Consider the following 25,848-nt stretch of genomic DNA (forward strand, 5'->3'; position numbering starts at 1 on the left):
GCTCACTGCAACCTCCGCCTCCCGGGTTCAAGCAATTCTCCTGCCTCAGCCTCCCGAGTACTGGGGATTACAGGCATCCGCCACCTCGCCCGGCTACTTTTTGTATTTTTAATAGAGACGGGGTTTCGCCGTGTTGGTCAGGCTGGTCTCGAGCTTCTGACCTCAAGTGATCTGCTTGCCTCGGTCTCCTAAAGTGCTGGGATTACAGGCGCGAGCCACCGCGTCCGGTCCAAAAGCCATTTTTGGACGAGAAAGACTCAGCTTCGTCCTGAAGAGCAAGTGGGATGGGGAAGAGGACAGTATGAATTTGAGTCCAAGAGCAAGGCAGTCGATAGACCTTCTTGCTGCGTATGGTTTTGCACTTTTTTCTTCAAAGAATGTCACCGTCTGAAGAATGCTATCGGAAGACACACACATAGACACACATGCACACACACACCATCACGCAGCCGGTTCTCTACAGGATTAGAAAAAACTTGCGCAAATCAATCTGCGCAGTTAAAAACAAATACGAAATGAGCGAGAAAGCACTTAGCAGTCAAATATCGCCACCACATGAACAGGTTAAGTTTGGAAGCACAGCGGACACTCCCTAACAGTCTGGGCTGCTTAGCATCTCCGACTTCCGGCGTCCATCGTTGCTAGGGTGACCAGAGGCGCGTTCTAATGCTCCGCCCAATAAACCATAGAGTACCGGAAAAAGCTCGAGCAGAGGGGTCGGAAAGGGAAAACAACGGTGGCTGCGGTGCGGTTGGTGGTGAAATGACGACCTTAGTGCTGGATAACGGAGCTTACAACGCCAAAATCGGTTACAGCCATGAAAATGTGTCGTAAGTGCTTTCTTTCTCCGAGGGACAAGATGTATACGCCTAGTGGTTTCATGTGCTACGTTTCATCTCCGGACACCAATGAACTGCAAACGCCCCCGCGCAGCCCTGACTTAGCCAGAGGGATTCCCTGATTGGAGCTGGGTGGGTGGTTGTGATGCTTTGAATTGAAATTGATTTTGGTTTTAGTTTTCCGGGGCTGCAAGGCCCCGGAAGTGGGATGTCTCTTATTTCTTAAGAGGAAATAGCCAAGGAAAATAGACTTGTAGAGATGCGTTCCTAACAGAAGGGTCCGTAAAGTTCATCAGCCTTTGGAAACTGTGGGCAGCGTGTTTGGGTGCATGTGGATTTTCCTGGGTACAAGATTATAGGTTTCATTAGATTCTCAAAGGGTTCTATGACCCCTAAAAGTCTAAAATCACAGTCTTAGGATCTAGAGGCTTTGAAGACTTTGGCCTACTGGCCGACCTAGTTGGTAAGGTCAGTTAAACAAAAGTACTGTTAATACAATGGCATTCATAACATGTATAGTCATAAAATATGTGTTTGAATAAATAAGTAAACTTAAAGTCACGCCTTTCCTTTATCAAATTAACAGCATTAAAAAAAATTCTTTTCTTCCTTCCTCCTTTCCTTCTTTTCATTTCTTTTGAAAAGAGGGAAATCAGACTGAGTAGGAATGTAAATTGTTACAGCCTTTCTGGAAAACATTTTGGCAATATCATTGTCGCCGAGGCTGGAGTGCAGTGGTGCAATCTCAGCTCACTGCAGCCTGAATTCAAGTGATCCTCCCGCCTCAGCTTCCGGAGTAGCTGGGATTATAGGCGTGCGCCCAGCGAATTTTTTGTATTTTTAATAGAGACCGGGTTTCACCATGTTGGCCAGGCTGGTCTCGAGTCCCTGGGCTCAAGCAATCTACCTGCGTTGGCCTCCCAAAGTGCTGGTATTACGGGTGTGAGCCACCACACCCAGCCGACACAGCAATTCTTTTTTTTTTTTTTGGAGAGGGAGTCTCGCTCTGTCGTCCAGGCTGGAGTGCAGTGGCACCATCTTGGCTTGCTGCAACCTCTGCCTCCCAGGTTCAAGCCATTCTCATGCCTCAGCCTCCCAAGTAGCTGGGACTACAGGCGCGCGCCACCATGCCCAGCTAAGTTTTGTATTTTTAGTAGAGACGGGGGTTTCACCACATTGGCCAGGCTGGTCTGAATTCCTGACCTCGTAATCTGCTTGTGTCAGCCTCCTAAAGTGCTGGGATTACAGGCGTGAGCCACCACGCCCGTCCACGACACAGTAATTCTATTATTACTTAGAGAATTAATTAGAAGTGCTTTGTATTATTCATAGACATCATATACAGGCAGCCAAAAAATGGGAAGTAAGCTAAATAATCAGGAGTAGCATATTGGCTAAATACATCAAAATACGACCATGAGATTGATAACAAATTCAGCTTCTTAAAATTATGTCTTCAAAGAATATTTAAACATGTAGAGAAAATGTCGACAGTATTATAAGTAAAATAAGCGGGTATAAAACATTTTTTACAGTATTATCCCAGTGTCGTGTTGTATGTGTATAATTGATAATGGCTCTAGTTTGTCTTCCAAACCAGATTGTAAGCTCATGGCAAACAGGAAGAGGCTGAGGCGGGTAGATCACGAGGTCAGGAGATCGAGACCGTCCTGGCTAACACGATGAAACCCTGTCTCTACTAAAATACAAAAATTAGCCGGGTGTGGTGGCAGGCGCCTGTAGTCCCAGCTACTTGGGAGGCTGAGGCAGGAGAATGACCTGAGCCCGGAAGGCGAAGCTTGCAGTAAGCTGAGATCGCGCCACTGCACTCTAGCCTGGGGCGACAGAGGGAGACTAGTCTCAAAAAAAAAAAAAAAGTTGCTACTTCTGTACCCCGTAGCAGCAGCAGTCTCCAGTCTTTTTGGCACCAGGGACTGGTTTCATGGAAGACAATTTTAACATGTGGTTGGGGGTATGGGTTTGGGTGATGGTTTTGAAATGAAACTGTTCTCAGGTATTAGATTCTCACAAAAAAAAAAGTGTGCAAACTAGATCCCTTGCATGCACAGTTCAAAATAGGGTTCCTCCTCCTATGAGAATCTAATGCTATGGATGATCTGACAGGAGATGAAATTTAGATGTTAATGCTCATGGCCCCACCCCTCTTCCCCACCCTAGTGCTTACCTCTTGCTATGAAGGCTTGGTTCCCAACAGACCACAGACAGGTACCGGACCACAAACCCTGCAGCTGGGGACCCCTGCCCTATAGCATCTTGCTGATTGAAGGTCTTTGGCTTCGTGGAAACTTAATTTTTTCTTTCTTTTTTTTTTTTGATACAGTTTTGCTCTGTTGCCCAGGCTGGAGTGCAGTGGCATGATCTCTGCTCACTGCAATCTCCGCCTCCTGGGTTCAAGCAGTTCTCCTGCCTCAGCCTCCCTAGTAACTGGGATTACAGGCATGCACCACTATGCCCAGCTAATTTTTACATTTTTTAGTAGAGATGGGGTTTCACCATGTTGGCCAGGCTGGTCTTGAACTCCTGATCTCATGATCTGCCCGCCTCAGCCTTCCAAAGTGCTGGGATTACATTTGTGAGCCACCGTGCCCAGCCGGAAACTTAATTTTATGGCCATAATTTTAACTTGTGAATCTTTTTTCTTTTTTATTTTTTTTGAGACGGAGTCTCACTCTGGCTGGAGTGCAGTGGTGTGATCTTGGCTCACTGCAAGCTCTGCTTCCCGGGTTCACGCCATTCTCCTGCCTCGGCCTTCCGAGTAGCTGGGATTACAGGCATGAGCCACCACGCCTGGTCTAACTTGTGAATCTTTAATCCAAATGGTGTTAAGACTTTCTGTGTTAAAGCCAGAAAGACTAAGACCTTTACCAAAATACTGCCTCTCATCTCTGCAGTGGCAGAAGCAATACTGACCTGTAAGGATTTCTTGAGGATTATTAGAGAAAGGATCCATATAGAACTTGTTACATACTGAACTTTAAAAAAAAATTGGGGGAACATTTTAATGTTATTATTATTGTGAAATAGAGACGGGGGCCTTGCTCTGTCCACCCAGGCTGGAATGCAGTAGTGGGATCACAGTTCATTTCAGCTGCAAACTCCTGCATTCAAGCAGTCCTCCTGCCTCAGCCTTCCTCTAGAAGATAGAATATAGATGCTCATCACCATGCCTGCCTGATTTGTGTTTTTCTTTTTTTTTTTATTTTATTATTATTTTTGAGACTGAGTCTTGCCCCGTCACCAAAGCTGGAGTGCAGGGGTGCGATCTCGGACCACTGCAACCTCCGCCTCCCAGGTTCAAGCGATTCTCATGCCTCAGCCTCCCTAGTGGCTGTTACTATAGGCATGTGCCAGCATGCCTGGCTAATTTTTGTATTTTTTTTAGTAGAGATGGGGTTTCACCCTCTTGGCCAGGCTGGTCCCGAACTCCTCACCTCAAGTGATCTGCCCGCCTTTGCCTCCCAAAGTGCTGGGATTACAGACATGAACCACCACGCCCGGCCTTATTTTTTATTTTTTGTAGAGACAGGTTCTGGCTGTGTTGTCTAGGCTGGTCTTAACTCCTGGTCTCAAGTGATCATCTTGCTCCCAAAGTGCTGGGATTATAGGCATGAGCCCCCACTCCCAGCCTCTTGTATTATTTTAAGACAGAATGAGAAACACTGGATATATCAATCTTAGGATACACTAATCTTTTGGCATCAATAGTAGTGGTTAAATAAAAATGTTTTTAGGAGCTAAATATTTAGGGGATAATTATTTGTTTCCTTGTTTCTAGGGTTATTCCTAATTGTCAGTTCCGGTCAAAAACAGCACGTCTTAAAACTTTCACTGCCAACCAGATAGATGAAATCAAAGACCCTTCTGGACTGTTTTACATCCTTCCTTTTCAAAAGGTAATCCAATTAATTATGTTTCATTTCTAGCATTGTAGACCTAAATTTAAAGATAATTTTAATTGTATGTAGAAGGCTGCGTGTAACTTAAATTTTAACTACAACCTAATTAAACCCAAATTAAAATTTAATTGTTTGGGTAAAAATAAATGACCATGATTTAGTTACTTATTGTGAGTACTGATTTTTACTTACATTAACTCTTAAGTGGTATGCACACATTAATGTAAGAAAATAAGTATAGGGAGGCAACTGTATATATATATTGGTGTGTCTTTTGAACCTCTGACATTTTAGTTATTGCTTATTTGTGAGTTTTTTGTTTTTTTAACTTTTTGAAGGAGAAAAACATACTAACATAATCGGTTTGAAATTCATACAGCAGTATACCTATGTAGCAAACCTGCACGTTCTGCACATGTATCCCAAAACTTAAAGTATAATAAAAAAATTTTAATTAAAAAAATTCAAACAGCATTACACTGGAAATGGTAACCAGAGATAGAAATCAGTGATTTAGAATCTGATTTTAAATATTATTCAAATATTTATAATCTGATTTTTAAAAATTATTCAAATAGTCTTGATACTTAAATTTACAAAAATATTTTTTAGGGCTACTTGGTGAATTGGGATGTTCAAAGACAAGTTTGGGATTACCTTTTTGGAAAAGAAATGTATCAGGTAACAAATTAGAGTATGTATTCAAATTCTATTTCCATGTTTAATTGTAATGAAAAATTATAACTTACATTTTAAGATTTATAAACTTATGAATATATTCTCAGTATATAAAGTCACTTTTAAAATAAATAATAAATGCAAGTGCATAAAATTTCCATGTTGAAGTAGAGGTTGAGTAAAGATAGTCTGTATGAAACTCAAAATTTTACTTCAGATTTCTATTATTAGATCAATTCACTGTATCATCTTAATTTTCACAATAAAACATCTTTGCTTACGTATCTAAATACGTGAATATTACAAGAAGATTTTGTTGTTTTTAATGTCTGTAATGTGATTATAGGTATACAGAGAAAATGTTCAAGTTTTAATAGTTCTTAAGAATGTGTGTGAAAGAATTACGTAAACTTGAATATCTTAAGCATCTTGCCCTTTTCGTGTTTTTTGTTTTATTATTATTATTTTTTTATTTCAAACATCTACAGGCCAAGCGTGGTGGCTCACACCTGTAATCCCAGTACTTTGGGAGGATGAGGCGGGTGGATCACTTGAGGTTGGGAGTTTGAGACCAGCCTGGCCAACATGGTGAAACCCCGTCTCTACTAAAAATACAAAAATTAGTCAGGCGTGGTGGCACACACCTGTAGTCCCAGCTACTCCGGAGGCTGAGGCAGGAGAATTGCTTGAACCCGGAAGGTGGAGGTTGCAGTGAGCTGAGATTGCACTACTGCATTCCAGCCTGGGTGAGACTATGTCTCAATAAATAAATAAAATACATAAATAAAACATCTGCAAGTGCCGGGCGCGGTGGCTCAAGCCTGTAATCCCAGCACTGTTGGGAGGCCGGAGGGCGGTCACGAGCGCAGAATCGGGACGCAGCGGGTAAGCACGGTGAAACGCGCCGGACAAGAGGAAGAGGTACAAAAAAGACGACCGTAGTAGCGGCGCCTGTAGTCCCAGCTACCCGGGAAGCTGAGGCAGGAGGAATGGCTGAACCCGGGAAGGCGGAGCTTGCCAGGAGGCTGAGATCCTGGCCACAGGCCTCAGCCCGTGGACAGAGCAAGCTCCGTCTCAAAAAAAAAAAACAAAAAAAAAAAAAAACAAAAACAAACAAACAAACAAAAAAGAAAAACATCTGCAAGTATGTATTTACATATGATTTCTTTTTTTTAATAGAGATGCCCGGGCTGGATCTCACTGCTGGGCTCTTAGCCAGATCTGCCAGCCCATTTTCTCTTGTTCGTCTTTGTCTTGTCCTGTCCTGTCTTTTTTTTTTTTTTTTTTTTTTGAGGGTAGAGTCTTGCTCTGTCACCCAGACTAGAGTGCAGTGGCACAATCTTGGCTCACTACAACCTCCGCCTCCCGGCTTCAAGTGATTCTCCTGCCTTGGCCTCCTGAGTGGCTGGAACTACAGGCACGTGCCACCACACCCGGCTCTTTTTTTTTTTTTTTTTTTTGTATTTTTAGTAGAGATGGGGTTTCACCATGTTGGCCAGGCTGGTCTGGAACTCCTTACCTCAGGTGATCTGCCTGCCTCGGCCTCCCAAAGTGCTGGGATTACAAGCTGAGCCATCGTGCCTGACCTTGTTTTCGTTTTATTTAGAAACATAACAGACCCAATATTTGTTGTATCATTCATTAATGTTTCCATAATTGTCTTTAAACAATTTTATGGTAACATTTTATTTTCTTTCATTTTTTAGAGGCAGAGTCTTGCTCTGTTGCACAATCATGGCTCACTGCAGCCTCAATTTCCCAGGCTGAAGCAATTCTCCTACCTCATCCTTCTAAGTAGCTGGGTCTACAGGCATGTACTGCCATGCCTCGCTAATTTTTATTTATTATTATTATTATTTTTTAAGTAGAGATGGGGTCTTGCTATGTTGCCCAGGCTGGTCTCAAATTCCTAGCCTCAAGCAATCCTCCCACATCAGCCTCCCAAAGTGCTGGGATTACAGGTATGAGCCACTGTGCCAGGCTGGTAACATTTTATTAGTGCTACCTCTAAGAGAAGTAAAACTGCATAATAGTTAAGTACATGGATTCTATAAGTAGACTCCCTGGATTCAAATCTTACCTATGTCATTAAATAGCTCTATGAACCTTGGTCACTTATTTAACTTTTCTGTGCCTCAGTTTGCTCATCTATTAAATGGAGATAGTAATAAGACTTATCATGATTATTATGAGGATTAAATAAATTTGTATATGTAAAACAAGTGTTAATTATCACTACAAATTATAAAACATTTTGGAATATTTTCTCCTATAGGTTGATTTTTTAGATACTAATATTATTATCACTGAACCGTACTTTAACTTCACTTCAATTCAAGAATCAATGAATGAAATTCTATTTGAAGAATACCAGTTCCAAGCAGTTTTAAGAGTAAATGGTGAGTTCAAGTTTTCACTGAAATTGAGTTATATGACTATGGATATGAATAGGGTAATATTCATAAAGTCCCAAAATATTAAGTGGCATTCTTGGCTGGCACAGTGGCTAACACCTGTAATCCCATCATTTGGGGAGGCTGAGGTGGGTAGATCACTTGAGTTTAGGAGTTTGAGATCAGCCTGGGCAACATGGTGAAACCCTGTCTCTACAAAAAAATAGAAAAATTAGTTGGGCACAGTGACACACACCTGTAGTCCTAGCTACTTAGGAAGCTGAGGCAGGAGGATCATTTGAGCCCAGGAGGTTGAAGCCGCAGTGAGCTGTGATCGTGCCAGCCTGGGTGACAGAGTGAGATCCTGTCTCAAAAAAAAAAAGAAATTGAGTTATGTGAAATGTGAATATGGATATGAACTGAGTAAATAAACTCTTAAAGTTCCAGAATACTATGTGGCATTTTTTAGATTTGAAGGAAATAAGACTTGGATTTTATTTTTATGTTTTTGAGATGGGGTTTTGGTCTTGTTGCCCAGGCTGGTGTGCAGTGGAGCAATCTCTGCTCACTGCACCCTCTGCCTCCTGGGTTCAAGCGATCCTCCTGACTCAGCCTCCCAAGTAGCTGGGATTACAGGCATGCGCCACCATGCCTGGCTAATTTTGTATTTTTAGTAGAGATGGAGTTTCACCATGTTGGTCAGGCTGGTCTTGAACTCCTGATCTCAAGTGATCCACCCGCCTTGCCCTCCCAAAGTGCTGGGATTATAGGCATGAGGCACTGCGCCTGGCAAGTCTTGGAATTTTAAAACTAAATGAACCCTCAGAGATTATATAGTCAGACATCTTTCATTTTATCTTTTTATTAATATTTCTTTCTAAAGAAGTTACTAGCCACATATTTCTCATTTCTGAAAGATTTTGAGGTAGTTATCTTTTCTGTCATTTATGTGTTTGCAATTATTATTGTTTGTTTGTTTTTGTTAAGTCAGGGTCTGGCTCTGTTGCCCAGGCTAGAGCGTGTTGGCACAAACATGGCTCACTGCAGCCTCCACCTCCTGGGCTCAAGGTATCCTCCTGCCTTAGCTTCCCAAGTAGCTGGCACCACTGGTGTGTGCTGCCACATCTGGCTGATTTATTTATTTTTTGTAGAGATAGGTTCTCATTTTGTTGCCCAGGCTGATCTTGAACTCTTGGATTCAAGAGATCTTCCTGCCTCAGCCTCCCAGAGTGCTGGGATTACAGGCGTAAGCCATGGCTCCAGGCCCAATTCTTATTGTTTGAAATAATGTTAGTAGCTCAGGCTGCCAGTGTGAGGAAGAACAATCTGTAAATATCATCTAGAAGCAAGTTTATTATAGGCTTAGATTACGTGACATGGTTGGGTACAATGAAAGTATTTAAATATTTAATTTTCAGAATTTTAAGTCCATATAAGCAGCAGTATGTGCAGTGGTTAAGGTCACAATCTCAACCAGGTGCAGTGGCTCATGCCTATAATCCCAGAACTTTGGGAGGCCAAGGTAGCAGGACCACTTTAGGCTAGGAGTTTGAAATCAGCCTGGTCAATATAGTGAGACTCCATCTCTACAAAAGAAAAATTAAAAAATTAACCAGGCGTGGTGGTGCATGTGTATAGTCCCAGCTACTGGAGAGGCTGAGGCAAGAGGATCACTTGAGCCCAGGAGGTGGAGGTTGTAGTGAACCATAATCGTTACCACTGGGAAGGTGCTACTGGCATCTCATGGGTAGAGGCCAAGATGCTGTTAAACATCCTACAACACATAGGAAAGCCCTGTACAACAAGGAGTTGTCCAACCCCCAATGTCAATAGTTCTGAGGTTGAGAACCCTGCTGTACAGACACACAGCCTAGGTTTGAATCCTGGCTCTGGTACTTCCTAACTGTGTGACTTTGAACACATTACTTTACTTCTCTGAGCTTCAGGTTCCTCATCTGTAAAATGGAATTGTTTTGAGTATTAACACACACACTCGTTACACAGATTTTAGAATAGAGTCTGGCATGTAATAAATGATCAGTAAAAATGAGCTGCTGTTGTAGTAATTATTTTAAACTACGGAGTGAATATTTACCTTTAAAATGGATACCAAATTTTATTATGTTTACCATGTAAGTGTGGTGTTTTAAAGTATAAACACTATAAAGATCTTTTGACAGTTCTGAATAATATTATAAATTAACATTTTCTTGTAATTAAAGGGAACATTTTGTCTTGCTGCTTGTCTTCGTTTTCTTCCTTTTTAATTGCTTTAAAGTAGTGTTATATTTTTGTTCACTTTTTTCTGTATCTTTTTTTAAATAGCTGGGGCTCTCAGTGCACATAGGTATTTCCGAGATAATCCTTCTGAATTATGCTGTATCATTGTTGATAGTGGATATTCCTTTACACATATAGTTCCTTATTGTAGAAGTAAAAAGAAAAAGGAAGCAATTATTCGGTGAGTTGCATTTAATTTTCATGTTGTTTCTAAAGATTAAACAGAATGATATGTGCAATAATTAAATTTGAGTTCTCCTCTTTCAGGATAAATGTGGGAGGAAAACTCTTAACCAATCATCTAAAGGAGATCATATCTTACAGGTAATGCTTAGCTTTGATTCTTTGGGAGATTGGGGCTCTGGGAAGGAACTTTTTAAAGTAATTTAAGATTATTCCTAACTTTTAAGGCCAGGCATGGTAACTCATGCCTGTAATCCCAGCGCATTGGGAGGCCAAAGCAGGTGCATCACTTGAGGCCAGGGGTTTAAGACCAGCCTGGGCAACATGGCAAAACCCCACCTCTACTAAAAACACAAAAATTAGCCAGGTGTGGTGGTGTGCACCCATAATCCCAGCTACTTGGGAGGCTGGGGCATGAGAATCACTTGAACCAGGAGGTGGAGGTTGCAGTGAGCCAAAATCGCACCACTTCACTCCAGCCTGGGTAACAGAGTGAGACTCTCTCTCTCCAAAAAAAAAAAAAAAAAAAAAAAGAAAAAAAATCGTAAATGTTGTACATTAACTTATGGTGCTGTTTTTAATTTTACTGTGTTTAACACATAAGTAGATTTCTTAAATCTCAATTTCTTGTTACATTAACTTTGGATGGTATCATACCATCAGTATCCCTTTGCTCCCCTAAGTGCCCTACTCCTTTATATTTGCTCCCCCACTGTGTCACTGACTCCTGGCAACCACTGATTGGCTTTCCATCGCTATATGTTTATTATTTGAAGAATGTTAGTTGCTTTTTGTTTGTTTTCTTTTTACAATTTTATTACTATTATTGTTATTTGAGGCAAGTTCTCACAGTGTTGCCCAGGCTGGTCTCAAACTCCAGGGCTCAGGAGATCTCCCATCTCAGCCTCCCTTAGTAGCTGGGATTACTGACCTGCACTTAGCGCCCCTGAGCTTGGCAAGAATGTTACAGTCTCAGATAACTAGAAGGAGGATGTTGAGTGTTACCAATACAAAAAAATGGATAAGTGTTTAAGATGATGGATATTCTAGTTATCCTGATCTGATGCACTGTGTGGGTTTCTTTTTGATTTTGAGACAGGGTCTTACTTTGTCACCCAGGCTGGAGTGCAGTGGTGTGTTCATGGTTCACTACATCCTCAACTCCTAGGCTCAAGAAATTATCCTGCCTCAGCCTCCCAAGTAGCTGGGACCACAGGCATGTGCTACCACACCTGGCTCATTTTTGTAAACAGGTTCTCACTGTGTTGCCCAGGCTGGTCTGAAACTCGTGGGTTTAAGCTGTCCTCCTGCCTCAGCCTTCCAAAGTGCTGGGATTACAGGTGTAGCCACAGTTCCCAGCAAACCATCACTGTGTACCTGAGAAATATGTACAATTATTACATGTCAACTTAAAGTATACACATATATGTTTTAAAGATACTGGTGGGAGAATGAATACTGGGATGGCCACACCCAGTCATGCCATACATTTAGCAATTTTTTCATTAAAAATAATTATGGCGAGGTACAGTGGCTCACATCTGTAATCCCAGCACTTTGGGAGGTGGAAAAGTTTTTGTTTATTGTTAAACATCTTTATTTCTATAGTAAGCCAATGTTTAAGCTTCACCCTCAGTCAAATATTTATTATTAAACAGCTTGTATGTGCTTGGTACTGTGTGCTGACTCAACAATACTTAATATAATCAGAAAAGAAAGTGCATAGAGTTAAGGGATCGTAGCGAGATTCTATTCAGAATGGTTTGTGGGGGGATGTTTGCTTTTTAGTTAGATAAACCCCACTTAATATCTTTGTTTTCCGTTTCCTTACCTATAAACTGACTAATATCTACCGTCAGAGGAATAGTGTGGAAATTAATGGAAGTGACAGTATTCCATAAAGTTAAAATTATTTTACACATTCAAGAATTTCAAATTTCAAAAAATCAGTTGCCTGAAAATTTAATTCCAGAAAAAATTTCAGATAATTGTAAATTATATTTGTTTCTGTGTCAAATTTTACAACTTTTATTTCTGTTAGGCAGCTACATGTTATGGATGAAACACATGTGATTAATCAAGTGAAAGAAGATGTATGCTATGTGTCTCAGGATTTTTATAGAGACATGGATATTGCAAAGTATGTATAATGACAGTCTAAGGATTGGAAAGTAGATTGTTGGGGGATGTTACACATAATTAGGATATTTCATAAATCTCAATTTTGTTTTCCAGGTTGAAAGGAGAAGAAAATACAGTAATGATAGACTATGTCTTGCCTGACTTCAGTACAATTAAAAAGGGCTTTTGTAAGGTAATTTTTAAAAACTATCAATGGTTGGTTGCTACGGCTCATGTCTATAATCCCAGCACTTGGGGAGGCCAAGATGGTAGTTAAGAGACTGCCTGGGCAACAAAGCAAGCCCCTGTCTCTTATTATAAAATTAAAAAAAAAAATCAGTGATATTTCAAGTGATCACCTCAGTTAGATTTGAAAAGAATTTCATTTAGGCCAGGCGCAATGGCTCACACCTGTAATCCCAGCACTTTGGGAGGCTGAGTCAGGTGGATCACGAGGTCAGGAGTTCAAGACCAGCCTGGCCAACATAGTGAAACCCCGTCTTGTACTAAAAATATAAAAAAAATTAGCTGGGTATGGTGGCAGGTGCCTGTAGTTCCAGCTACTTGGGAGGCTGAGGCAGGAGAATCACTTGAACCCACGAGGTGGAGGTTGCAGTGAGCTGAGATCACACCACTGCGCTCCAGCCTAGGTGACACAGCTAGACTCTGTCTCAAAAAAAAAAAAAATAATAATAATAATAATTTCACATCCAGCTGGGATTGGCAGGGCCTTAGAGAGCTGCTTTTCTTTTGTCTGTCTGTTTTTTTTTTATTTTGAGACAGCATCTCACTCTGTGACCCAGGTTAGAGTGCAATGGTGCGATCACAGCACTCACTATAACCTTGACCTCCCAGGCCCAGGTGATCCTCCTGTTTCAGCCTCCAGAGTTGTTGCAACTGCAGGCATGTGCTACCACGCCTGGCTCATATTTGTATTTTTTGTGGAGAGGGGTCCTACAGTGTTGCCTAGGCTGACCTCAAACTCCTGGGCTCAAATGATCCTCCTGCCTTGGCTTCTAGGTGTTGGGATTACGGGCATGAGCCACAGCTCCTGGCCCTTAGAGAGTTGTTGATTACTACCTTCCTGCTGGCCATTTCACCAGGCAAAAGTGAAATTTGATAGATAAATTTCTTAGTAAATTTATTTAGAAAAAGAACTATCAGCCAAAAGATAGCACATAGGGCAAATCTGGAGATAAACAGTATCATTATGTATATTATGGCTAACCCATTTTTGTTTACTAGTTTAAATTGAGTTAGAAATTGGTTATTTTCCTATTGTGAAAATTATTGACATAGCTGACCCAGGGCCAAATTTTACTTCCTTTTGGTCTGGTATGATTAGGTTAGAAAAGGACAGAATCCAATGGAGTTTCAAAGTGTTGAGAAGCAGTTTATCATGGATTCAAAATAATTTCTGTTTATCTTTGATCAGCTCAGATAAAATGACTTCTGTGTTTAGGTAAATGTGAAGTTTGCGTTTCTGGTTACCAACTTGATGAGGACTGTTGGGAAGTTAAAAATCTTTGGTCAGAAACATAAGCACATTTGCACAAGGAGACATTTATAATATTCATTGCAGTGTACTTTAAAATAGTGAAAAATTGAGTCCTGCCTAAATATCCACTAATGGAAGGAGAATAATTTTTGAATATGTTCATATAATAAAATAATAAGCAGTAGTGAAATCAAGTAGAGCCTATATAAACAGCATGGATAAATCTCAGAAATCTGATTTTCATAGAAAAGCACATTTAGAAAGCTATGTATACTTTTAGTCTATGCAGAATAATATATATTCTCTTTTTTTGGTGAGAATAATAGTGTGTTATGAAAGTATACTTAAATATGAAGTAAAAGTATAAAAAACTATGTATGTGAATGATAAAACACCAAATTAGGGGAGTGTCAGTTTATCTGTAAAGTTACATTAAGCTGGTTGGTGAATATGTGGGTTTTATGTAGTTTTTTATACTTAGTATGCCTGAAAACAAAAATGAATTTTTTTGGCCAGATTATTGAGGTGAAATATGAATCAGAGTTCAGAGACCACTTGGGGCCCTATAAAAACTGAAATCATCCTTTTATGTTCTTAGAAACAGATCCTTGTGACTGGTTGTGGTGGCACACACCTACCTGTTATCCCAGCATTTTGGGAGGCTGAAGTGGGAGGATTGTTTGAGGCCAGGAGTTTGAGACCAGTCTCAGCAACAAAGTGAGACCCTGTCTCTACGGAAAAAATTAATTAATTAATTAATTAATTAAAATCAGCTGGGCATGGTGTTGCACACCTGTATTTCTAGCTACTCAGGAGGCCGAGGTAGGAGGATTGCTTGTGCCCATGAATTCGATTTTACAGTGAACTATGATCATTTCACTGCACTCCAGAACTGGGCAACAGAGCCAGACCCTGTCTCTTTAAAAACAGAAGAAACAAAAAACAAAAAATGAAACAGATCCTTTTGGAAGGACCTAGGCTGGCTTTCAGAAATGGGAATTAAGATACATGATGGGAAAAGGTTGCCTGGGCATACATCAGGTAGAGAGAAACTGGAAGCCCAAGTCCTAGCTAGGATATAGAAGGTGTGTTTTTTTTCTTCTCTACAAGACGAAAACTGCCCCAAACATTCAAATACTAAACCTCTTTCTTACTAGGAACATTTGATCATCGTCATATTTTATAGCTGGTACCTTGTGGAAAATTTATGGTACTCTGTAATCCTGATTACTACAGAGATGGATCTGAGTGAAGTCTCAGTGACTTCCAGTCTCAAACCTGACTGGTCATTGGAATCTCTTGGGGCACTTCAAAACAAAACAAAACCTGTATCCATGTTCTCAGTTCCTCTTCCTAGAATTACTTACTTCATAAGTTTGAAAACTTAAAACCTCTTCCAGATGATTAGATAGTCAACTAAGAAATCTTTCTTTTTAGAACAACTCTCCTTCCCTGCAAATGACAGCCTATTTGTTTATTGGATATTTTCTTCTAAACTCTGCCGGCTTCTTCCTTGCCAAATCATAAGCCGTGTTTTCTCAAGTGAGTACCTTATGCAATAAGCCAGTAGAGGTGTGGTTATTCTCCTAGTTGACCATTAGTTTACTCATCTTTAGAAAAGGCAGAAGCCATATAAGGTTTCTTATTGGCCTTTGACCTTGTGAACAGAATCTGGTTATGGACTGCACTTAATTTACTCAGGATACACTGTTGCTGATTCTCATATCTAATGTGTATTTTAATATCAGATGAGTGGACACAGTCAGTTGGAACCGGGCTTTTGGCAGATGATACAGTGTTATAGCAAATGTTTATTATAGAAAGAATGGTTTAATTTTTGTCAATTTTGTTAAAATGTATACCTTATTAGAGTCTGTGTTAAATCATCTTAATTTTTTAAAAATTTAGAAACAGTTATATTTTACCTATTGGGATTTTGTATGTTGTTTTGATTTTAATACTTGATTAAAATAAACATTTGAGAGCCTTTATTCCTAGGATTTTGTTAACACTTGAACTTTGATAGTTTCAAGAATATTTTAAGTAGTTGGGGAAGTTACATACTTGATTTTCTAGCACTAATGGTAGTAACAATAGCAATAAAAATAGGCCTGTAATATCGTTACAGATAACAACCAATAGAAATTCCAGTTTTCTTTCTTATCAGAAAGAGGAAGCTTGCTAATGTATAATGAATTTGACTGACCTAAATTGAGAAAATCGTCCTCAACGTTGATTAGCACTTTCTGCAGAGCCAGCATAACTTACACTGATCATTTCTTTAATTATACTGGAACTAACTTTATGAGGACTGTGTAGTAATCATGACCTACATTGACACATGACCTAAAGTAGCAGCTCCCAGTGACACTTAAAAATTTCATTTGTCTGTCTGAAATAAAAGTCTTTTTGTAATTATACTCTTTTGTAATTATACTGTAGTAAAACAGAAACTACTTGTAGTACCAGATTACATTTTTTGTTTGTTTTGAGACGGGGTCTTGTTCTATAGCCCACGCTGGAGCGCGATCACGGCTCACTGCAGCTTTGGCCTCTCAGGCTCAAGTGATCCTCCCACCTTAGCCTCCCAAGTAGCTGGAACCACAGATGTTTGCCACCACGCCTAAGTTTTTAAAAAGTTACTTGTAGAGACGAGCTACCACACTCATCTGTGTTGCCCAGGCTAGCCTCAACTCCTGGGCTCAAGTGATCTTCCCACTTTGGCCTCCAAAGTGCTGGGATTATAGGTGTGAACCAGTGTGCCCAGCCTCCAGATTACATGTTAATGGTTAATGGCTTTAGTGCTAACATTTAACAAGGATATCTAGACTGGCTCTCTCTCCTAGTTAGTCATTTAATCCAGAATAAGTCCCATGATCCTCTTCTCTCAATCAGGTCTATGAACTAGATAACCTCTAATGTTTTGTCAACTGAAATTCTCTAAGTCTGCAACTATCTCAGGTTATTTTGAATGTTGACAGAATGACTTATATCCCTTAAACTCAAGTCAGTGAATGGCTGGAATTTAATGAATTTGTAATTTCATAGAAAATATTTTCCATTCTGCTTGAGAAGGAAGAATACTTCTGTGAGGCATAGTATTCTTCTCTTTGTTACATATAACTGTATTTTGGGTTAAAAGTGATTTATAGTTTTTTGGGTTAAAAGTGATTTATAGTTTTTTGTTCTTCCTGGAGTATTTGTGAATATTGTGTAATTTTCAGGATATTTTTTATTATAGAATAATGTTTTGAGCATGAAATTACCAAATGATCAAAATCTAACCATTTATATCCAGGTTATGAGTGGTAGTATCGTGGAAGGAACATTTTGTATGTACTTTGGGTTATGATATGAACGACCTTGAACAAGTAATATGCTCTTGCAGAGCCCAATTGCATCATTACTTTAAAAGGAAAATATGCCTGTGTTACAGGGTTATATGAGAGTTCAGTGGGATAATGTATGTAATATTTTTAATGAATGATATGTTGTTGTCTTGCATACTGTTATTCAAAAATTTATTGAGTACTGTGTGCCAGGTACTTTTTTATGCTAGTTCATGGATATGTGATGGTGAACAATATAAGCTATGAAGGATAATATAGGGTGATAGAGAATAGTGAAGGATCTTTTTATTTGGGAAGCAGAAAAAACCTCTCAGGAAGCTGAAATCTGAATAGAGAGTAGATGGCTGATCATATTAAGGAATCTATAATATTATTTGTATGTGTTACTTTTTAATAAATTGCTAGTGTTTTAATATATTTTAAGTATTTTTATACTTACATAAAGGACTGGGACCTATCCTTTCATGGGAGGACAACTGCATTAATAAGTCAAATGAAATGAGTGTCTTTACCTGAATCTAGCTAGGAAAGCTGATGGTTGTAAAATTGAGAGGGACCATTATTTTTAATGATTTAGAATATTGTGAGAGGAGATTATTTTTTCTAGCCCCCTCAGCACTACAGCTCACAGAATGGGTGGGGTAGCAGAAAATAAATAACAAGAAAATATGAGTCATGGTTGTTTAAAGTTTGTTTGTTATACATAGGCCTTATAATTATAAGGTAATTTCAAGGATAAGGACCATGGACTTGCTTAAATCATTTATAAACTAATTTAGAATAGAGATTGAATACACAGTAAAGAAATGTGGAGATGTAGGCTCTTTCCAGAAGGGAATGGGGAAATCCTAGTAGAATAGAGGCACATATCCAGTAAACACCTAAATTAGGGGAGTGAAAGTAGACAGTGGAAACACAAGACATAGTAAATTTTTTTAATTTAGAGTGTGTTCTTTGTTCCCTAGGAACTAGAATCATTGTACCATTATAGATAGATTATCAAGTTCTCTCTTGTCTGTTCTCTTTTTTTCTTTGTATTTTATTTTATTTTTTTTTCTTAAGAGACAGGTGTCTTGCTATGTTTCCCAGGCTGTCTTGAACTCCTGGGCTCAAGTGATCCACCCGCCTTGACCTCCTAAAGTGCTGGGATTACAGGCGTGAGCCAGGGCACCTGGCCCTCTTTGTATTTTAGAGTGTGTGGAATAAAGCTGCCAAATTATCTTTGAAGGAACAGCCATATTGGCGTCAGTAATTATTTAGTTGTGTTTTGTATGATTTTGGCAACAGTAAAGGCAGCCACATTTTTCTCAATTTTGAGAATCCTGAAAATTCCAAGAACATGGTTAATATATTAGTATTGCATATTACTAATGTAACTTAAACTTTAATCTTCTTTTTCTTTAAGCCAAGGGAAGAGATGGTGTTGAGTGGAAAATACAAATCTGGGGAACAAATTCTTCGTTTAGCCAATGAGAGATTTGCTGTTCCAGAAATACTCTTTAATCCTTCTGATATAGGCATTCAAGAAATGGGAATTCCAGAAGCTATTGTCTATTCAATTCAGAATCTACCTGAAGGTACATAAATAGAGTAAAATACTAAAGAATTATAATTGTTTAAAAAGAATCATAAGCCCTATGAATGCTGTTTTTTCTAAATAATTTCAGGGAAATTGGTGAGTCTGTTTTATTTGCAGAGATTTCTAGATCCCATAATGCACTTAAATAATTCTTGATTCATCTTTAAGTTTTTTTCTTTTCTTTTATCTTTTTTTGTGATTATAAATTTGATAGAGGAGAAATCATTATGGTCCATTTAAACTTGAAGAAATGTATCTCCCCATGAGTATTAAATTGCCATATCCATTTTAGAAAAGTTTTCATTTAACCCCGATCTGTACAGAATAAAAATTTATAACTTAACAATTTAATGGTTTTCAGCTATTGGTGGACTGACTTATTCTTTCTGTTATATTTAGAGTAACATACAGGATTAATTTTAAAGGGATTGGAATATGGTGTTTCATAGTGATTTCTGGATTCTCCTGAAACATGCCTTAAGTAAATAATGTTCTAGAGTTTTAGGATACTTTAATATCTCCCTGGTTCACAAGAAGTAGGCATTGGAGAAAATCTAGCACAGGCCATGTGCTTTCCTCTCATAAAAATAAAAAAAAAAAAATAATAATCTATCCGTACATAATTATTTCACAGCTATTTTCATATTTCCCATTTTATATAAGGTTGCAGTCATGATGTGTACAACATTTTGTACTACACTGCTTTAATGTCATGGCAGAGTGAGACTCAAGTTCAATATACGGAAACTCTGCCCTTGTTTTACTGAACAGAAACATTAGGTGGGACAGCCTGTACTTATTAATTCCTGATGGATTTTCCAGTGGTGTTTTGAAGGCTTTTAATACTTAACATTTGCTATCATATAACTTTAATGCGTGTTCATACTTAGATCCCTTCTTTAAACATAGATTATGAGCGTTTTTAATTATCAAAGGTAAGTATTGCACAGCATATATGTTTGCCTCAGTGAGATAATGTGGAGATTTGGGCTTGTAAGTTCAAATGTCATGAAAGACCTTTTCATCCTTATGATAGCTCATAGTCTCAGCCTACAGCAAGACCCCTCCCCCCCATTTTAGAGAATAATAATTATAATTATCAAGTTTTTTTTTTTTTTACTACACTGTCACTCATTTTATATGGCTTACGTGAGTGTACAGTAAGTAGCCAGTAGTTTCCCCATCTTAGGTTTTCTTTTAAAGATCTATGAGGTCATATTTCACTCTTTAATGTCTTTATTTGTATAAACTGTAACCTCACTACAAATCTTAGAATGGACCTGAAAATTTGATTTCCCACCAGTAACTCTAATCCCTAATTGCTTCTTATCTGATCCCTCATCCACATCTTTCCAGAAAAGTAAACAGATTTTCTAATGCCTTTTTTCCTTTCCTTCTCTTTTTCTTTTAAAGAAATGCAGCCGCATTTTTTTAAGAACATTGTCTTGACAGGAGGAAATTCCCTTTTCCCAGGATTTAGGGATCGGGTTTACTCAGAAGTTCGATGTCTTACTCCAACAGATTATGATGTTTCTGTTGTGCTGCCTGAAAAGTAAGTGTTGTTTTATATAGAAATGAGACATGGAAGTCCGCATATAGAAAAGGTGGTCTGTTGACTTGAGTTTAAAGCCTGGCTCTCCCACGGTGGCAGGTTTATTTCACCTGCTGAATATTCATTTCTCTTCTTTCAAAAATTGAAATGATAAACCTTACATTTCTCTAAATTAAATGGAAGTATGTAAAGTGCCAACCATAATGTTTCGTACACAATGGGTGCTCAATTAAGTATATGGGGTGATTACTCCCATGTAGTAAATCAGCCTTGGTTGTAAAAGATTTTTATAGGCAAAGCAATCAGGCTATTACCTATATGGTTTATCTGAGATGTATTATTTCTTGACAGTTTCTGTCAGGAATAGAAATTGAATAATTGAACCATTGTGATAAGTTTTATCAATTCATAAATTATTTTAGAATTTTAAAATTCCCTTTAAATGACTTTTCTAATGAGGTTTTTAAAATTCAAAACTGTTTTATGTCTACCCTGTACCCTGTTATATGAGAAAAAGTGCATATCATCACTTCCACTTTAGTGGTTAAAATAAACTAAGGTAGGGCCAGGCGCAGTGGCTCTCGCCTGTAATCCCAGCACTTTGGGATGCTGAGGCAGGCAGATCACTTGAGCTCAGGAGTTTGAGAACAGCCTGGGCAACATGGTGAAGCCCCATCTCTATAAAAAATTAGCCAGATGTGCTGGTGTGCACCTGTAGTCCAAGCTACTCAGGAGGCTGAGGAAGGAGGATCATTTGAGCCCAGGAGGTGGAGGTTGGTGTGAGCTAAGATTGCACCACTGTATGCTAGCCTGGGTGACAGAGCGAGACTCTGTCTCAAAAACAAACTAACAACTCCCCCCGACCCACTGCAAAAAAACAAAAAGAACGAAGGTAGAATTTTACAGCTCTAAGGGCTTATATATCATCCTATTCAATATTCTTATTTTGTAAATAAAGAAACAAGGGCTCATGAGTTGGCAAATGCCTTATAGTGAATTAACAGCAATGATCAGATTAAAACCCAGTTTTCTTACCTTGAGTGAGGACTTCTTACCAAAATACATGTCTAAAAAACTCACCCCTAGTGTTAGTGGCAGAGTTGCAAACAAGACCCCACATACCTGGCTCTTAATTCTAGAGTTTTGCTTTAAAGCTAAAGTAGAATTTTCCAAAATCAATAGAAGTTCATAGAAGGCCCTCATTGGTATCCCTTTCTTTTATAGCTATGAGATAAATGAATAAACAATTTAAAAATATTGGAATGATTTTTCTCACCACTAATGTTCATATGTTCTTAAGAGTATAAAGCATATTGGCTTTTTATCTTGCATGCACGGGTTACAGGCCAAAGGATCCACAGAACTAAGTCTTATTATTTTATTAAATAAATTTTTATTGTGCATCCACTGCTTTTGTATAAATATATGTGTATACTTACATATAAATCCATTTTTATAAAAGCTTAATGCAAATATAATAAATACAATAAAGAAAACATTTACTGGCCAGGTTTGGTGGCTCACACCTGTAATTGTACCAGTTTGGGTGGCCAAGGTAGGGAGATCACTTGAGTCCAGGAGTTGGAGGTTACAGTAAATTAGGATTGCATCAGTGCACTCCAGCCTGGGCGACAGTGTGTGACCATGTCTCTAAAAAAAACAAAAAGGAAAAAAAGAAGGAAAAAAGAAAGAAAAGAAAACCTTCTTTTCTTTTTTTTTTTCTGTAGAGACAGTCTCACTGTTTCACACAAGCTTGCTTCCAACTCCTGGGCTCAGTAATCTTCTGCCTTAGCCCAGCCAAGTTGGGTTTTGGGGTTTTTTTTACATTTTTAAAAATTTTTTGAGATGGAGTCTCACTCTGTTGCCCAGGCTGGAGTGCAGTGGTGCAATCTCGGCTCACCACAACCTCCGCTTCCCGGGTTCAAGTGATTATTCTGCCTCAGCCTCCCAAATAGCTGGGAGTACAGGTACACGCCATCATACTCAGCTAATTTTTGTATTTTTAGTGGAGATGGGGTTTCACTATGTTGGCCAGGCTTGTCTCAAACTCCTGACCATGTGATCCGCCCGTCTTGGCCTCTCAAAGTGCTGGGATTACAGGTATGAGCTACTGCGCCTGGCTTTGGGGTTTCTTTTTTTTTTTTTTCTGAGACAGAGTCTCACTCTGTCACCAGGCTGGAGTGCAGTGGTGTGATCACGGCTCACTGCACCCTTGACCTCTGGACTCAGGTGATCCTCTCACCACAGCCTTCCATGTAGCTGGGACTGCATGCATGCACCACCATGCCTGGCTAATTTTTAAAATTTTTGGTAGAGATGGGATCTTGCTGTGTTGCTCAGGCTGGTCTTGAACTCCTAGGCTCAAGCAGTCCTCCCACCTCGACCTACCAAAATGCTGGGATTACAGGTGTGAGCCACCATAACCGACCTTTGTTTTAATAGAGACAAAGTCTCCCTCTGTTACTCGTGTGATCACAGCTCACTGCAACCTTGAACTCCTGGGTCCAAGCAGTCCTTCTGCCTCAGCCTCATAAGTAGCTAGGACTACAGGTATATGCCACTACACTTGACTAGAAAACATTGATTTAACTTTTTTCTTTACCTTTTTCAGATTTGAAACTCTAAACTGGGGAAAAAGAAGAGTAGAAATAGAATTGAGCCATAACACAAAGTATAACCTTGGTTGTAGATAGCAAAACCAAACTAGATGTTTTACTCGCTCTAATTTTACCTATTGTCTGTGTCTTCCCACATAATTGTTTATCATACACTGTGTTTTCTGTTTCGTTTATTAGAGGCAACAAAGTGTAGCAGCAAAAGCACAGACTGTGAAAACAGTTCTGAGTTAGATCCTAGTTCCAGCCTAAATTCTAGTTCCAGACTTAACTTCTCTGAGCCTCATTTTTCAAATCTATAAAGTGGGTGTAGGCTGGGTGTGGTGGCTCACGACTATAATCCCAGCACTTTGAGAGGCCGAGGTGTGCGGATCACCTGAGGTCAGGAGTTCGAGCCCAGCCTGGCCAACATGGCAAAACCCCACCTCTACTAAAAATACAAAAAAGTAGCCATGTGTCGTGGCATGTGCCTATAGTCCCAGCTACTTGGGAGGCTAAAGCAGGAGAATTGCTTGAACCTGGGAGGTGGAGGTTGCAGTGAGCTGAGATTGCACCACTGTACTCCAACCTGGGCAGTGAGGTTGAGATGGAGTGAGGCTCCATCTCAAAAAGAAAGAAAGTAGCTATTTTATGGGTTGCTATGAGAATTACTGAGATGACATATCTTTGCCACATTCAGAATTTAGACTCAGTATGACAGTTTTTCTTTTTAGGCATCTTTTGATCTTTTGCTTATATTCTTGTTTTTTCCTTAGAATTAGAGGGTCCATAAATTCAGGACATAGGGAAAAAGGAACATTTACTATTCTGTAGCAGTGAACAAGGTTCCTTTCCTTTTTGGGTTGCTCTACTCATATGAAATGTATGCTTATTTCTGTACCTTAAATGATTTTCTGTTGGGTTGGGCAGAGCTTGCCACATTTTAATGGCCAAAAAAACCCACAAATTACTTTTGCACTAACCTAACAAGTAATTTATGTTTTAGGCATTTCAGTTTTTCTGTAAAATCATCTGGGTTCATTTATACCTTTATTTTCAGCCCTATTACTTATGCCTGGGAAGGTGGAAAATTGATATCAGAGAACGATGATTTTGAAGATATGGTGGTAACAAGAGAAGATTATGAAGAAAATGGACATAGCGTCTGTGAAGAGAAATTTGATATTTAAGCAACATTTTTGAATGAAAGTCTTGACTAGTTGTGACCGTAAGGTTTAATTTCAAAATTCCTTTTAAAAGAGGTTAAGGAACTGTGTTACCTTTCATCCTAAGAAAGAGGCTTGAATTTATAAATACTTTGATTGATTGCTAATTTTCAAAGGCTTTTTATGTAGGTTATTACAGTAAACTGTAACTCAGTCCACATTTTCATTTAGGAGCTAGACTACCATAACAATGCTTATGCTGTTTCCAAGGGTAGGTTATTTTTCATTAAAAGAAGAAAGAATGAATGCATTTTAAATTTAATTCTTCATAGGTGAAAGCACAAATTTAACTGCTTCACTGGACAATTTTCCTTAGAAGGTAGTTTTGTGTGACTGTGACTAAAGTATTTTATTTAAAAATTGGCATTCTTATTTATACATTCTAAAGTTGGAAAGACTGATCTTATATGTGTATAATGTTTATTTTGTACCTAGAGTACATTTAAAAGGGTGGAGACTAAGCTAATAAAGTTTTTTTGGTCACTACTGTGTTGGCAGAATATCTTACTTCACTCATAAAAGTACTATTTTTTTTAGGATGTATGAAAAGAGATTTGAAGTTAACTCAGGGTTGTGCAAGAACTCTTTTATTTATTTATTTATTTATTTTGAGACAGAGCCTTGCTTTGTCACCCAGGCCGGAGTGCAGTGGCGTGATCTTGGCTCACTGCAACCTCCGCTTCCCAGGTTCAAGCAATTCTCCTACCTTAGCCTCCCGAGTAGCTGGGATTACAGGTGTGTGCCACCACCACCACGCCTGGCTAATTTTTGTATTTTTAGTAGAGACAGGGTTTCACCATGTTGGCCAGGCTGGTCTTGAACTCCTGAGCTCAAGTATCTGCCCGCCTCAGCCCCCTAAGATGATGGGGTTACAGGTGTGAGCCACTGCGCCTGGCCTGTTCAAGAACTCTTGATACAAATGTTAGCATTTTGTTTTTAAAACTCCTTTAAACCAAAACAGTGATCCACAATAAACATTAAAGTGGTCAAGATTCCAGCTTTCCAATTTTAGGTAACAGCTGACAGTGACATCAATGAATAGATCAGGTAGGCTCTTCTGATTGCAAGCAGTAGAAACTCATTTGGGCTATATCTTCAGCAAAACAAAATTTATCAGCAGGACAAAGGATAGCGTATAAAGTCTAAGAAAAGCTGGGTCCACAGCCTTAAGGAAGATAAAAAACAGGGTAACTTTAGGAATCTTAAGTTACAGAAACAGGGACAGTCCTTCTAGAGCCCTGCCATCAAAATATCTCATCTCCTATGTTTTCTATCTTAGGTCATTGTGCTCAGGAATCAAATTTCTAGCATTCTTTTCACCCTAACTAGGATTATGTTCCTATCCTATGGCTCTAGGGGCTTTGATTGACAATCCTACTGTGATGGCCTAGAGTGAAAGAAAGTAGTCTCCCAAAGGAAAACAAGTGAAAAGATGAATGCTGGTCAGGGTGAAAGCTGTCCAGTTACAGTCATAGATTATATTCCTTTAGGGCCTGGTTATTCCTTCCTAGACCTAGACTGGTTATCATTGCAGAGTTGCAAAGTGACCATGTTTGTGTGATATGTGGTTACTGGCATATAATCTGTGGAGAGTGTAGCAAGAAGATGCTGGTGGTACAAGAGAAATTCTTGCAACCA

At 39.1% G+C, this 25,848-nt stretch overlaps 1 protein-coding gene across 1 annotated transcript; it reads left to right on the forward strand.

Annotated features, from left to right (window-relative positions):
* The first annotated feature begins 650 nt into the window (after positions 1-650).
* Positions 651-24,697, forward strand: ACTR6 (actin related protein 6). Its single transcript, XM_017887248.1, has 11 exons — positions 651-830; positions 4,636-4,753; positions 5,369-5,437; positions 7,710-7,833; positions 10,153-10,288; positions 10,375-10,431; positions 12,332-12,430; positions 12,526-12,604; positions 18,665-18,836; positions 20,252-20,390; positions 24,045-24,697. The coding sequence occupies exons 1-11, from the start codon at positions 667-669 to the stop codon at positions 24,172-24,174; spliced, it is 1,287 nt and encodes a 428-aa protein (XP_017742737.1). The 5' UTR covers positions 651-666; the 3' UTR covers positions 24,175-24,697.
* The last annotated feature ends 1,151 nt before the right edge of the window (positions 24,698-25,848 follow it).

Source organism: Rhinopithecus bieti, unplaced genomic scaffold (genome assembly GCF_001698545.2).
Source record: "Rhinopithecus bieti isolate Rb0 unplaced genomic scaffold, ASM169854v2 scaffold_15133, whole genome shotgun sequence".
Lineage (NCBI taxonomy): Eukaryota > Metazoa > Chordata > Mammalia > Primates > Cercopithecidae > Rhinopithecus > Rhinopithecus bieti.

Bases quoted from the DNA above. Each gene is read 5' to 3' on its own strand.
- ACTR6 (XM_017887248.1), top strand. From the start codon at position 667: ATGCTCCGCCCAATAAACCATAGAGTACCGGAAAAAGCTCGAGCAGAG. The intron at 5,438-7,709 runs GTAACAAATTAG...TTTCTCCTATAG, and splicing joins TTGGAAAAGAAATGTATCAG to GTTGATTTTTTAGATACTAA. The intron at 18,837-20,251 runs GTACATAAATAG...TTTCTTTTAAAG, and splicing joins AATTCAGAATCTACCTGAAG to AAATGCAGCCGCATTTTTTT.